The 13,427-nt window shown below is 46.2% G+C and overlaps 1 protein-coding gene across 2 annotated transcripts in view; it reads right to left on the reverse strand.

The window, feature by feature from the left end:
* The window catches only part of LOC126263044 (uncharacterized), a 483,472-nt gene that overhangs the window by 19,669 nt on the left and 450,376 nt on the right, over positions 1-13,427 (reverse strand). For both annotated transcript variants that reach the window (XM_049960018.1, XM_049960017.1), the window contains exon 5: positions 1,378-1,456. In XM_049960018.1, coding sequence (XP_049815975.1) covers positions 1,378-1,456 — 79 coding nt within the window. The remainder of the gene's footprint in view (positions 1-1,377; positions 1,457-13,427) is intronic.

The raw sequence follows: 13,427 nt of genomic DNA on the forward strand, positions 1-13,427 counted from the left end.
TCAGTTGGAGAATGTTGAGTAACAAAATAGACCATAACGTTCACGAAGCAATAATACCTGTATTCGGTTGAAATGATTTAGTGAAACCAAGGACACATTTTTGTTACCGGATAGCGCTGTCGCGAATAATGGTCCAATGTCTTGACCACAGTCCCGCATTGCTCTGTGCTTTGATTTTGAAGATTTAATACTTCTGCTTTACTGATAGGATTTGTTGGAGAGACTTGTAACAATTAACTCTGGTACAATGGTCACGAATGGATAAATGTGCGTTGGACATTTATCATACTCTGTCCCACAGATTAAAATAAAGATGAGTGCCACAAAATCACCCCGATTTACAGTAACAATCTAACCAAGTATTCGCTACAAACCTCACGTTGTAAACATTGTTTTTAGATAACAGTCCGCAGATGGCATATGGAATGCAATTCGCGATACTTTCTTTCCATACCCCCTCTTTAGCATATTTTGTCTAACTGTTGTGATAAGAGGGAACACGGAGATAGCGTTGAGAAAACGGTGGTGGGACTGTAGGTATAAACGTCAAACGGTAGCTGGTCGTTATGACGTACCGGTGGCAGGTAATTTTGTGCCGTGCGGTTTGCATAATGCGGTAGGCGTTCGCCAGCATTTCCAACCAGGCGCTAACGAACTATCCGGCCAACACTCAAAATTATTATTTTTAATGATCCTTTTCCTTTCGTGTGCAAGTTAAACCCATGCATAAGATCAGGCGAGGAGCGTAAGTTGCCCTAGTTATAAATCTGCAACGGATAAAGTCATGGGGAGCGATGAGAACTATGTCCAGTATGAATCGATACCATCATGAAGTGGAAGGGATTTATTTCAGATTACCCTTCAAGCAAAGTACATATCTTAAATGTCACATAATCCTCATAACATTTACTTTCGAGGCCACATAACACGTTTGGCTAATTAAATGTCTAGCATCGGATCCTAGACTTAAGGGCGCTTTCAAGTCTGAAACGTTGTGTGTCTGCACACAATTCTAAATCTCTGCCAAGATATTACTGCCACGTTATCCTTCGCACAAACGGCTGGATACACTCATTTTTTAGGAAGCAAGGCATATTCGCACCAATTTTGGTACTTGACATTATCCAATGAAGCAGTGATAGGACGATGTAGGACGTGTGTTATGGGTAAGTTACACTGAGTTCTAATGCGGTGTACAGTAGCAGAGAAAAACTATTTACCAGAGGGGAATTTAATATTTGACAGACCTTCGGCTTCGGCGGAGTTTGTTGAGAAGCAGGGCGAGAGGGAAGTTAGTTGTCAGTCTAATTCTTGAGTACTCTGTGGCAGGTTAACTGGACAGAGGAGACTTAGATTTGTGAGTGCGCTGGAACTCACCTGGAGTCTCCGCGAGGGTGGCAGGACTGCAACGCCGCTGGCCTAGCTTCCTCGTCCAGCACCAGGACAGTCCGGACGCCTGGAACAGGGAGCAGAATCTCACTTACCGCTCGTCTATTACAACCTTCTAGTTACCACTAGTAATGTGTGAACTGTAGTAGTCAACAAGAAGACGGCTTTTTGCATACTGAAAATGAATTTTTATTCATTGTTTGAAGATAATGCAGTTTTTCCCCACCCCGAAAACCAGTTGAAAGTCACCCTTCCCACTGAGGATGACTTCTTAGAAAGGTTAAACGAGTCTTGATGTATAAATAAATTCTTGTAAAGCACGCAGAGGGAATTTTTTATGAAATTTATTCGCAATTGTGGAAATATATAACATCCATACGGGGTCGTAGACAGTATGACACATGGAAATTTAGGTCGGTCCTGGAAGTGTGCTCGAGTAGCCGAAGTGGCTAAGGTAACTGCTCCCGACAAGTGGGAAATCTGGGTTTCGAGTTCCGGTCGGGCACAAATTTTCGTGTATCACCAATAGATAATATCTTCATACCTAATGCAGCTAATGGCAGAAAGATTCAGTAATTGCGAATAAATTTCACTAATTTAGTGCAGCCACAATATCACCACCAGACATTGTTAAAAATAAGAAAAGTAGTTTTCTTGCTAACTACTATGATTTATGTACAGCTGCTGCGAAAAATTACCACCACAAGAAAATACATGAAATGTCGCACAATATTTTTCTGTGAGAGTCCATTGCAAACATGTGAACTCTGTAGCTTAAAAACTACCTTCAGCTGCTGTAACAACCCTGCAAAATGAGGTATGACACAAAAATTCGAATATTCAATGACGCAGTCGAGATTAAGCTACGCGAACGAAAGGATAATAGTTTAGATGCGAGATGTCCTTATGTTAGAAGTTTATTGTAGGTTGTGAATGTACAGAACAAAACACTGATTACTTTTTCCATCACCATATAACATGAGACTGTGGTACAACGGGTTTTACAAGCGCATTGCTATCTCCGTTGTGAATTGCTTTTCTATTATTGCTTTCATTTGTGGATACTCGAAAACGATTGTTGTATATTTATTAACTAATTTTCTTGTTGAATGATCACTTGTGATTACTTAAAACTGGGCCCAGATAACGGCTTTTAAGAAATAATTCTTTTTTCGATCGAACCGAACTTCAACTTGCCACTAGTTCCTCTACATTGCTTGCAAACACCAAGAGGCCCTTCAACCATGTTAGGGGATTAACACACCGGTAAGAATGAGTATACCTCCGTAAAAATGCCGTCTTGGTAGTTAACGTTTCACTTCGGGTCACTACGAGGCTTATAACCAAGGAAATTGCGACAGAACTATTACAAGGATTAGCGCAAAGGAAAAGGACCTTGAAACCTGAAATTAAAAAAAAAAAAAAAAAAAAAAAAAAAAAACACGCACCACGAAGGAATTAGCCGAATGGTACGGAAATCGATAGATATGACGTTCATGTATAATTTCAGAAAAACTGAATGATTTATTCAATAGAAAGAGCTTCACAAATTGAGCAACTAGTTACTCGTTGGTCCACCTCCAGCTCTTACGTAAGCAGTTATTCGGTTTGGCATTGATTGACAGACTAGTTGGATGACCTCCTGAGGGACATCGTGCCAAATACTGTTCAGTTCGCGCGCTAGGTCGTCAAAATCCCGAGCTGGTTGGAGGGCCTTCCCTATAATACTCCAAACCCGTCTCTAATGACCTCGTTGTCGACGGGACGTTAAACACTAACCACCACCACCAATATAATACTCCAAACGTTCTCAGTTGGGAAGACATTCGGCAACCTTGCTGCCTAAGACAGTGTTTGGCAAGCACGAAGGCAAGCAGTAGAAACTCTAGTCATGTGCGGGCGGGCGTTATCTTGCCCAAATGTAAGCCCAAGATGGCTTGCCACAAAGGGCAACAAAACGGGCCGTAGAATAACGTCGACGTACCGCTGTGCTATTAGGTTCCAGCGGATGACAACCAAAGAGATAGTGCTATGAAAAGAAATGGCACCTCAGGCTGTCACTCCTGGTTATCGGGTCGTATGGTTAGCGACAGTCAGGTTGGTACCCCACTTTGTCCGGGACGTCTCGCCGGTCGGCTGGTCAGCGGGGCTCATTTCGAAGTAGGAATCATCACTGAATACAACTCTACTCCTGTCAGTGAGGTTCCTGGCCGAACACGTTCAAAAATGGTTCAAATGGCTCTGAGCACTATGGGACTTAACAGCTATGGTCATCAGTCCCCTAGAACTTAGAACTACTTAAACCTAACTAACCTAAGGACATCACACAACACCCAGCCATCACGAGGCTGAGAAAATCCCTGACCCCGCCGGGAATCGAACCCGGGAACCCGGGCGTGGGAAGCGAGAACGCTACCGCACGACCACGAGATGCGGGCACCGAACACGTGTCTGGAGACGCCCCGAACAGTGGTCGACTCAAACAAGGCGGTCGGAGTAATCGGGGAATCGCTCGACATTTGATCAGGAGCAAAGCCACTATTCTACGATGTTGGAGGAATGGGTGAACCATAGCCGAACACAAGGTCGTGAAGGAAGCAGTCGACTTAGAGAGACGAGAGAACGTGAGGACCGAGCACATGTCAGAGAAGCAGAGCCAAGGATTCATAAATATCATCAATTTGTTGCGCAACTGGTGTTTCAGAGACCACAAGGACCATTAATAGGAGGCTTACAGAAAGGGGGCCGAGATCATGCTGGCTCTGAGCACTATGGGACTCAACTGCTGAGGTCATTAGTCCAGAGATCATGCTGCCCCTTGCGTCAACTACCATCGACATCTGTACACCAACAAGCCCATTTTCAGTGGTGATGGGCGCATTCGGCCTGGAATCTCATTGGCTGGAGTAGTTTTCAGTGGTGAGTTCCGCTCGAATCGAGCCCAGATGACCAGCCGCGGATGGCTTTGAAATGAAATGGCACCCCACACCATCACTCGTGCTTGTTCGGCCACATGGCGGGTGACAGTCGGGCTCGTATCACACACTTGTCCGGTGCATCTCCAGACACGTCTTTTCTGGTCATCGGGGCTGATTTCGAAGCGCGATCATCAGCGAAGACTTCTCTGGAGGCGCCTCAGACAGCGATGGGGTACCAACCTGATCGTCGCCCGCCGTAAGACCTGACAATCAGGAACGATGGTCTGGAGTGTTATATCTTTTCATAGCAGGACCCCTTTGGTTATCATTCGTGGCACCCTTACAGCACATCGGTACGTCGTCGGTATTCTGCACCCCGTTTTGTTGCCCTTCGTGGCAAGTCACCCTGGGCTTACATCCAGCAAGATAACGACCGCCTGCACAGGCGAGACATTCTGCTGCTTGTCTTCGTGCTTGCCAAACCCTACCTTGGCCAACAAGATCGCTGGATCTCAGCTCAATTGAGATCATTTGGAGCATCATGGGGAGGGCCCTACAATCAGCTTCCAATTTTGACCATCTAACGCACCAGTTGGACAGAAATTGGCATGATGGCCCTCAGTAAGTCATACAACACCTGCATCAATCAGTGCGAAACCGAATAACTGCTTACATAGCAGTCAGAGGTAGATCAAAGCGTAACTGACTTGCTCCTGAGCCGTGGTAAAAAATTTGCTGTTTTGAAGAGCGCGCCGCAGCGCGTTGTGCGAAGCAGTCGTCCTCCGTTTCTGGCGGTGGCGCCGCTGTGGTAATCACAGCTTTGGTGTCTCCCTCTGGTGGGAAAGCGGAAAGGTTGCCTGTTCACGTGCATTTAAGGGGCGCTGTGAGCTCTGTAGAGGAGAGTCGGTCAGTCGAGGCGAGTCTAGTCAGTTGGTCAGCCGGCTCAGTGTGGGGCAATTAGTGTCTGTCTGTCTGTCGTCGGAGTGCATGTCGTTTGGATCAAACTTTAAGCGAGAAGATGAGAGTCTTGCCACTCCGCCAGTAACAGAACTCAGCTAGTGGTCGCACGGTCCTGGCTGAGTTCCTGCATCTGAGTCTGCGTGTTAGGCCGCCAGCCTGCTCGATTTGCTCGGGCAACGGTCATTGGCGGTTGGATCGGTCGGTTGGTCGGTCGCGCAGTGAGACACGATATGTCTTGTCCACCTTGAGCGTCGGCGCATGTGAGGTCGCCACGTGAGTCCAGTGGGCAGCGCCGTATAGAAAGGGGTAGTGGCTTCGCGGTTGACACGAGAGCAACAGGAGCGAAACCACGACATCGGGCTGGCCGGTGCGAGCTGCGACGCCCTGAGACGGGAGATCGGCGCGCCTTCCTGCGTCCGTTGAAGCGGCTGGCAGCGGACGGTTCGGGAGAGCGATTTGGGGGTGCTGCGCCAGGTCTTCGCCAGCAATCGCAGTGTATTAGAAGTTAAGTGATTGGAGATATGTTGTTTCATTTACTTGTTAAATTCTACTTGCTTTCTTGGTGAGGTCACCAGCCGCATTGTTTTGCCCACCCGCGGGAAGGTGGTTATTGTGACTTGGGTGGTCCGTTTTTCCATTGTGGAATTGGGGAGGTTTAGAGCAATCTGCGGGACGGGTTGTTTAGTAACAACCCCCCCCCCCCTGTCAATCTGCCATACGTTAATAACTGCCTCTGCCATGTTTGTCGGATTCGGTGTTAACGAATTTATAGAATTAAGGTAAGGGCCGAATTCCTGAAATATGTTTTTATCTTGCCTATCATCTTGCGAGGCGGTATATGTGTAATGTAGAGCATGTTGTACACTTTATGTAAGTCTGAATTTCATGGGTTTTATTTAAATAGTCGTTTTTGTAAAGTTGCCACCCTTCCACCGTAAGAGCCATTTTAAAAACAAATTGCACTTTTGGTGGAAAATAAGTTGTTAGTGTGAGTGTTTGTACCATTTCCATACCTCTTACAGGTGCATAGTTAATGTGTTTGCGTGAGTTGTTAAAAATTTTTAGTTTAAAGTAATCTGGTGTGTTGCAGATTTGCACCAGCGTAGTTTTTCAGAGGTCGTTGTCAGGGGTCGTGACTACGGCCGTGTTGAAAGGGGGCGGAAGCTTCTCAGCCCAAAGGCTCCTACTGTAACAAAAAAAAAAAAAAATTTATTCTGCCTCTGAATAATTGTAACTTGATATTTCGAGGGTGCTTTCTGCTTATAATTTTAAAACTGTTTTGAAAAGGCTTTAGGAATAAAATTCATATTTGTTCAATTGTAATTTGATATTTCGAGGGTGCTTTTTTGCTTATAAATTTTAAATCTGTTTTGAAAAGGCTTTTATGAATAAAATTTCCATTGGTTTAAACTTAATTTGTTTCCATCAGTTACTCCTTGGCAACTACTTCCACGCTCACATAGTGTGTTAATGTTCTTGATGGATCGCTGGTAAATAAAGTAAATTCTTTAAGAAAAGATTTTGAAAGTAAATTTTCACGGTTCATCTCCGTTTGTGAAGCTCTTCCTGTGGAAGAAATCATCCAGTTTTTCTTAAATTATAATAGTTTGTTTGTCTCTACATGTGCGTCACATCTACCGATTTACGTCCCTTTCGGATAATTCCTTCGTGATACGTCTTTTTTGTTTTAGAGTGTATAGCCGCTAATGTGAAAAGTGGGAATAATCAGTGAACAGCTGCGTCAGACTTGGTTTTTCGCAATCAGTTTTGTGGCTGTCGTCTCGGACGTGAGGACAGCAGAGCGTGCTGACGACTTAACGGGATAGGAAGTGGTAGGGGAAGGGGGGGGGGCGTTCGGCGGAGCGTGTGATAATAAAACGCCTTCCTTGGCGAACTGCAGGAGGCAGCTGGTCGGTCGGCGATATTACTCATCTTACAGGCCCGATTTAGGGAACGTGAGTCGGCACTCGCGCCCTCAAAGAGGCCCTGTGTAGCCGCCGCCCGCGGCCGGAAGCACAAACGCCGCTGTTCACCCCGCCGCGCCGGCTTGGCCTCGCTTGGCCCAGCTCACTCTGCTGACAAGGAGAAGAGTCTGGCTGCGGTACGACTGTCTCCTCGGTAGTCCAACGTGCCGCAGTCGGCGAATTCTGCAGCGGAAAACTAGTCATGAGAATAAGTATTCATACAGTAGGTGGTGACAAACTACGATGGTGTGTCGGGTAGTAAATCACCCACAGCGCCGATACGAATAAGTGCGATGATGTAGCGTCAGATAACCATGTTCTTGGTAATGAAGCTTTCCGTATGCCATGAATCTATTCTGGGAAAATAAAATATGTTACACTCAGCACGGTCTACGACAGGGCAAAATTGTATTCGTACAGCGGACTACTTTCAACCAAACAAACAGCTGACGCAGCCCCGGAGTGTAGTCGTGTGGCGGCCGTGAAGCAACTGCACGTCGGACGTGGGTACCGTGGAACAGCAGAATGGGCCGCAAGGGGAAGGACACGACCATCGAGGAACGAAACATCGTTGTCACCCAATATCTTCAAAAAATGGCTGTGAGCACTATGAGACTTAACATCTGAGGTCATCATTCCCCTAGAACTTAGAACTACTTAAACCTAACTCACCTAAGGACATCACACACATCCATGCCCGAGGCAGGATTCGTACCTCCGAGCGTAGCAGTCACGCGGTTCCGGACTGAACAGCTCGGCCACCGCGGCCGGTCCAATATCTTTAACACAAGTCGTATGCCGAAATTGCGAACATCATAGGACAAAGCCGAGCGACTGTGCACTCTATCATTAACCGATGTAAGGACAGACATGTAGTAATGAACTGTGAACGACACGGTCGCCCACAAAGGCTTGCAACAAGAGAGACCAGAATGCTACTAAGAATCGTCAAGAAAAACCCGAAAACGACAGCGTCGGCACTATCCGCATATGTACATGACCACTTTTGAAAGGACATCACTCCAAGGGCAGTTCGTACCATTCTCAATCGTTCGGGCTACAGAGCCAGGGCCCCGAGACGAAAGCCCTACATCAGCAAAAAGAACAGCAAGTGGCGGATGGAATTCGCGAAACAGCATGTATCCAATACAGTAGACTTCTGGGACACTGTATTGTTTAGTGATGAAAGCAAATTTAATATCGTGCACAATGATGGTGCGATATTGGTCTGGAGAAGACCGAATACAGACCTCGACCAAAACAACATTCAACCCACGGTGAAGCACGGAGGTGGTGGAGTGATGGTATGGGGCTGTATGTCAGCCTCCGGTGTCGGAAAATTAGTGTTTGTGGAAGGTACCCTGGACAGATTTGTGTATATGAACATTCTCAAACAAAGGTTACAACACAGTGTTGACACCTTTGGTCTTCCTAGAAATTATTACTTCCAACAGGACAATGATCCCAAACATATGGCGCAAATTCTCCGGCTGTGGTTGCTCTACAACACTCCACACACTCTTAAAACACCAGCTCAGAGTCCGGACCTGAATCCCATCGAACACTTGTGGAGTGAGCTGGAAACACGAGTGAGAAAACACGACATCCGTAGTAAGGCCTCTTTGAAAGAGGGTCGGTATCACGTCGGAAACTACAAGAAAATTGGTCCATTCCGTGCCACGCAGGTTGCGAGAAGTAATACATCGGAAGGGTATGCATATGAAGTATTAAACACGTTCTGTCTTTGTTAGAAGTGTCATTTTCTGTTGGTGTATGAATACTTCATTCCCAGCGCAGTAGAGAACTTGGCAGACGTTTTTGTATTGTTTTGTACAGGCTTGTTCATTCTCGTTCTATATACCAGCATAGCTGCATTGGCGAGTGGCCAATGTGTATAGTGCATATCCAGTTAGTGTTTTTGGTTTCGTATTGTCAATAAAGGCAGTTTAGTTTTCCACGCTCTAGTGTATGAATACTTATTTCCATTACTGTATATTCCCCTGCTCTGATGGTGCGTCCCACGATTGCAGAGGCTGGCTGTCTCGAGACACCCCTGCCACTCATTGAGCCACCAGCGTAGCCACATAACGTGAATCGAATCAGCTTGCCGTGAACAACGTCATTGTTGCCAAATATGTCTAAAATCCACCACATTTCCACGCTAAAAAAAGAAAAGTTTACATCCGAATGGCCAAACAACAGCCTGTTTCGAAATTTACGAACTCAATTTACTACACAAGGATGCACGAAGGAAGGAAGAAAGCTTAGGGTTTTACATCATCGCAAGAGATGGATCACAAGCTCATAGAGCAAGAAATTGAGTGTACCTAAGGAAGGAACAATCATGATAAAAATGAAACGAGAGTGTGGCATTGTTGGCCGGGAGGTCCCATCCGGGAAGCTCGGCCGACGAGTGCAAGTCTTATTTCAGTCGACGCCACATTGGGCGACTTGAGTGCCGGTGATGAGGATAAAATGATGATGAGGACAACACAACACCCAGTCCACGAGTGGAGAAAATCTCCAAACCGGTCGGGAATCGAACCCGTGCCTACTGCATGGGAGGCAAGCACGTTACCATTCGTTTGTAAATGTCGCTTGGAGCGTTCAGCAGTTATTAATTTTCCATGACTGTTGTCAGTATATTGTTAACTGTATTTAAGAACATCTACAGTTTTTGTGATATTTATAACATGAAAGTCTTTATAAATGCGTTTCGATGCCCGCAAGGAAGCTAATATGTTTGGATTTTTCGCACTATGAAACATCGAATCATTTAAAATTATGAAGTATTTCAATATGGCCATCTTTCGTACCAGAGACGTATTGTACAGCAGGATGGAAGTCTGCCGCTTGATACCTTCTAGGGGGGGAAAAAATCCTACTATTGTCCGCTGCTGGTCGGTCCTTGTCAACGCACGCGTCCCGCCTGGAAAGCCCGTGACTTCGGACCCACCCTCACGATCCATTTTAAAAATTCTCTCTGGCGGATTTCTCGATCATTTGCATTATGTTACAACAGGGACCGTCGAGCATTGCTGAGAGTGGTTATAAAAAATCGCACGAAATCAGCGGAAACAATCAGTCGCGAGTACCAAAGCGCAACCAGCAGGCCAACTAGAACAATGACTGTGTGTAGAGAGTTAAAAAGAATAGGGTACAACGATCGAATATCTCCTCATAAGTTACAGATTCCTGTAGTCAATACTAAGTGATGCTTGAGGAGGAGTCAAGAACTGGGCAAGCAAAAGTTCTACTATCTCGGCAGCCTCTAAAAGAGATGCACTGGAATGCAGAAAAACATTTCTCCTGCAAAGACGGGAGGGAAAATGTTTTTGGAAACAGACGTACGAGTATAGATGAAAACAGAGCTGCGTGGTATTATTTGCACAAGCATAGGCCACCTGGACAAGGCCCTGATGGAGACGTTTTGTTGTGAGTGACTGCATCTACGTCTCCAGGGTGAAAAGTATTTAAACCGACAAACTCTGGGAGGTTATAGGGGAGATCAAAACAAATATTTTTCGCTAAAGTCACTTTTTCCTAGGAGGATTATTTAAGCAGGTGGAGGCCGTATTACGCTCTTCAGTTATTAGAGGCCGTATTACGATCTTCAGTAGTTAGAGGGCGTATTACGCTCTTCAGTTGTAGGCAACTGCTGTCCACCAGTGTAGTAGTGCGTTGTCTCTGTTTACTAATGGAGCGATACACCTGGAGTGAGTACACTGAGCCGGCCGCGGTGGTCTAGCGGCTCTAGGCGCTCAGTCCGGAACCGCGCGACTGCTACGGTCGCAGGTTCGAATCCTGCCTCGGGCATGGATGTGTGTGATGTCCTTAGGTTAGTTAGGTTTAAGTAGTTCTAAGTTCTAGGGGACTGATGACCACAGATGTTAAGTCCCATAGTGCTCAGAGCCATTTGAACAATTTTTTGAGTACACTGATATGGTTGGTGCGTACTACGTAGCGCACCACAACGGTCGAGCTGCACAGCGGGTTTATCATCAACAATATCCTAATAGCCGTATCTCGCGTCATACGACCTTTGCTGCTGTGTACCAACGTCTGCGTGAGACCGGGTCATTTAGCAAATTACCTGGACAGGGACGCTGTCGCACGGTAAGAACGCTGCAATTCGAGGAAGCTGTCTTGCAGCATGTGGAGCGGGATCCTTCAATCAGCGCTCGTGCAACTGCACGTAACATGGGTACGAATCAGACGAATGTAAGAACAGTCCTTCGAGAGCACTTGTTACGTCCATTTCACTTACAGCGTGTCCACAACCAGGAACCAGTTGATTATCCACCCAGAGCACAGTTTTCGCAGTGGTACCTGGAACAGTGTGAAATGCGTCCTACATTTCCATCTTCTGTGTTGTTTAACGATGAAGCAACGTTCAACGTGATGGAGTCTTCAATATGCACAATTCGCATGTTCGGAGTGAGGAGAACCCACATGCCACAGTTACTAGCGCTCATCAAGTGCAGTTCTTCGTTAATGTGTGAGTCGGTGTTATTGGGGACTGTTTAATTGGGCCGTATCTGCTAACTAGGCCATTAAATGGCAGGCACTATTACAATTTTCTCTCCAGAGCATTGCCAGAATTAATGGAAGACGTCCCGCTCCCTACAAGACAATGCATGTGGTTCTAACATGACGGGGTTACGGCACATTTCAGTCGTCGTTTGCGTCGATTCCTGGACCGACGGTTCCGAGAAACGCGGATTGGCAGAGGTGGTCCCGTACCACGGACTGCTCGATCCCCAGATATGTCCCCTCTGGACTTTTTTGTGTGGGGAGAGATGCACAACCTTGTTTACGCAACTCCTGTTCCATCAGAAGAGGATCTGGTTGCCCGGATAGTAGCACCAGCAGGAACAATTCGGGATACTCCTGGGGTTTTTGCCCGTGTCAGACAGAACATGATCCGACGGTGTAACCTTTGTTTACGTGTCAACGGAGGCATTTTTGAAAATCTACTGTAATTGAAATTGGGTTGTATTAATGTGCTGTATCTTGGTCACAAAAAATGGAAAAGTGTTTGTTGGTTTAATTAATTTGCCGCCAGAGAAATCTTCCTCTACCGGTTTAAATACTCATCATAGGAAAAAATGACATTAGGGAAAAATATTTTGTTTTTATGTCCCCTACAACCTCCCAGAGTTTGTCGGTTTAAATACAGGGTGTTTCAAAAATGACCGGTATATTTGAAACGGCAATAAAAACTAAACGAGCAGCGATAGAAATACACCGTTTGTTGCAATATGCTTGGGACAACAGTACATTTTCAGGCAGACAAACTTTCGAAATTACAGTAGTTACAATTTTCAACAACAGATGGCGCTGCGGTCTGGGAAACTCTATAGTACGATATTTTCCACATATCCACCATGCGTAGCAATAATATGGCGTAGTCTCTGGATGAAATTACCCGAAACCTTTGACAACGTGTCTGGCGGAATGGCTTCACATGCAGATGAGATGTACTGCTTCAGCTGTTCAATTGTTTCTGGATTCTGGCGGTACACCTGGTCTTTCAAGTGTCCCCACAGAAAGAAGTCACAGGGGTTCATGTCTGGCGAATAGGGAGGCCAATCCACGCCGCCTCCTGTATGTTTCGGATAGCCCAAAGCAATCACACGATCATCGAAATATTCATTCAGGAAATTAAAGACGTCGGCCGTGCGATGTGGCCGGGCACCATCTTGCATAAACCACGAGGTGTTCGTAGTGTCGTCTAAGGCAGTTTGTACCGCCAGAAATTCACGAAGAATGTCCAGATAGCGTGATGCAGTAATCGTTTCGGATCTGAAAAATGGGCCAATGATTCCTTTGGAAGAAATGGCGGCCCAGACCAGTACTTTTTGAGGATGCAGGGACGATGGGACTGCAACATGGGGCTTTTCGGTTCCCCATATGCGCCAGTTCTGTTTATTGACGAAGCCGTCCAGGTAAAAATAAGCTTCGTCAGTAAACCAAATGCTGCCCACATGCATATCGCCGTCATCAATCCTGTGCACTATATCGTTAGCGAATGTCTCTCGTGCGGCAATGGTAGCGGCGCTGAGGGGTTGCCGCGTTTGAATTTTGTATGGATAGAGGTGTAAACTCTGGCGCATGAAACGATACGTGGACGTTGGCGTCATTTGGACCGCAGCTGCAACACGGCGAACGGAAACCCGAGGCCGCTGTTGGATCA

Source organism: Schistocerca nitens, chromosome 6 (assembly GCF_023898315.1).
Source record: "Schistocerca nitens isolate TAMUIC-IGC-003100 chromosome 6, iqSchNite1.1, whole genome shotgun sequence".
NCBI lineage: Eukaryota > Metazoa > Arthropoda > Insecta > Orthoptera > Acrididae > Schistocerca > Schistocerca nitens.